This window comes from Egretta garzetta, unplaced genomic scaffold (genome assembly GCF_000687185.1).
Source record: "Egretta garzetta isolate BGI_Z169 unplaced genomic scaffold, ASM68718v1 scaffold82, whole genome shotgun sequence".
NCBI classification, from domain to species: domain Eukaryota; kingdom Metazoa; phylum Chordata; class Aves; order Pelecaniformes; family Ardeidae; genus Egretta; species Egretta garzetta.
In genome coordinates this window covers 6,813-7,986 of record NW_009258781.1, presented here as the reverse complement: position 1 = coordinate 7,986, position 1,174 = coordinate 6,813, and the positions used below count along the sequence as shown (strand labels likewise).

Genomic DNA, 1,174 nt, shown 5'->3' with positions numbered 1-1,174 from the left:
GCCACCCATCCTCCCACCCCACCCTCCAAATTCTGTACCGTCCCCGCTCCCACCTGTCTTCTTCTGCATGTTGTCCCTCAGCAGGTCGCCGCTGGAGAGGTGCTTCACCCCGAAATGTTTGATAATCCGAGCGGAGACGGTGCCTTTCCCGGAGCCCGGAGGGCCCATAATGACGGCGCGCAGCAACGGCGGCACCACCATGGTGAGGCGGCGGGAGGGGGGGAACAGCGAGGGACGGACAAGGCCTGAGAAGGCGCTGAGGCTCCTGAGGGCCGGGGAGGGAGGGGGAGGCATGGGTGAGCAGGGCGCCTGCTTTCCTGGCGGTCGATTAGGAAGGAGAGCCTTTCCGTCTAAGCACTGGTCAAAAACACACACACACCCCCTCCCCAAAACCAAACCAAAATAACCCCCACCCCCCGACCTAAAGCAAATCGCATTTTAGGAAGTAAAGCATCAGAGAGCATTAGGGCATCACTGCCCCGAGTGGTCCTGACTAACCTCCCTGCATCCCTCTCTCTGGAGCCCAGTTTCGGCTCTCCCCACCCCACCCCAGAGCCCTCAGTCCCTTGCCCCAGCCTGTTCCCACACTTCGGTCCATGGAATTACAGTGAGGGTTTCCCAGACTGGCCTGGGACATGGCTGGTTGCCACCTTGATGGCTTGCTTGGTGGTCGGCACGTCCTGTTGCTCTGACTGCCCTGCTGAGGTGGCATGAGGCTGCCCCCCTGGCGTGAGGGTGCTGACCCGGCTGTGCTTGGCTCCTGGCTCGTCCGACCCTTGTTGGAGCAGCCCTGCGCTTGCTGGTCTCTGACAAACAAGCTCTGACTGTAGAGCAGCAGGCAGCTGCATTTCTAAAAAGCTGGGCCTGAGCTTTCTTTAAGGTACTTGTATGTGAACTGCTGCAGGTCGGCCTTGTTTTAAGCAGCAGTCTGCCAAATGTCATCCAGCAGTTCCTTCTCACAGATAGGATTCAGTGATTCTCAGCTACAGCACAACACAGTGCTTTCACCAAAACAGAATGTTGTACCACTTAATTGAACGTTCATGGTCACACTCACAGCAGGAAGAGAGAGGCTTCCTGCTCAGGAAGCTGGACACGCTAATGTTTCTCAACCACCCTGAGCTAGAAGGGCCACGGTGAAAAAGTGTTTTCATGGAAAGCAGAGCTAAAGCCA

The 1,174-nt window shown here is 57.3% G+C and overlaps 1 protein-coding gene across 3 annotated transcripts in view; it reads right to left on the bottom strand.

Annotated features, from left to right (window-relative positions):
• AK3 (adenylate kinase 3) overlaps positions 1-250 on the bottom strand; it is a 12,094-nt gene extending 11,844 nt beyond the window's left edge. For 2 of the 3 annotated variants that reach the window (XR_004841277.1, XM_035889093.1), the window contains exon 1: positions 54-138. Coding sequence is in view for 1 of the 3 variants with exons in the window: in XM_009649402.2 (XP_009647697.1) it covers positions 54-201 (148 nt within the window). In the remaining 2 variants the exon portion in view is untranslated. Of the gene's footprint in view, positions 1-53 lie in introns of all 3 variants that reach the window. The other variant, XM_009649402.2, reaches the window with a different exon arrangement.
• Between the last annotated feature and the right edge of the window lie 924 nt (positions 251-1,174).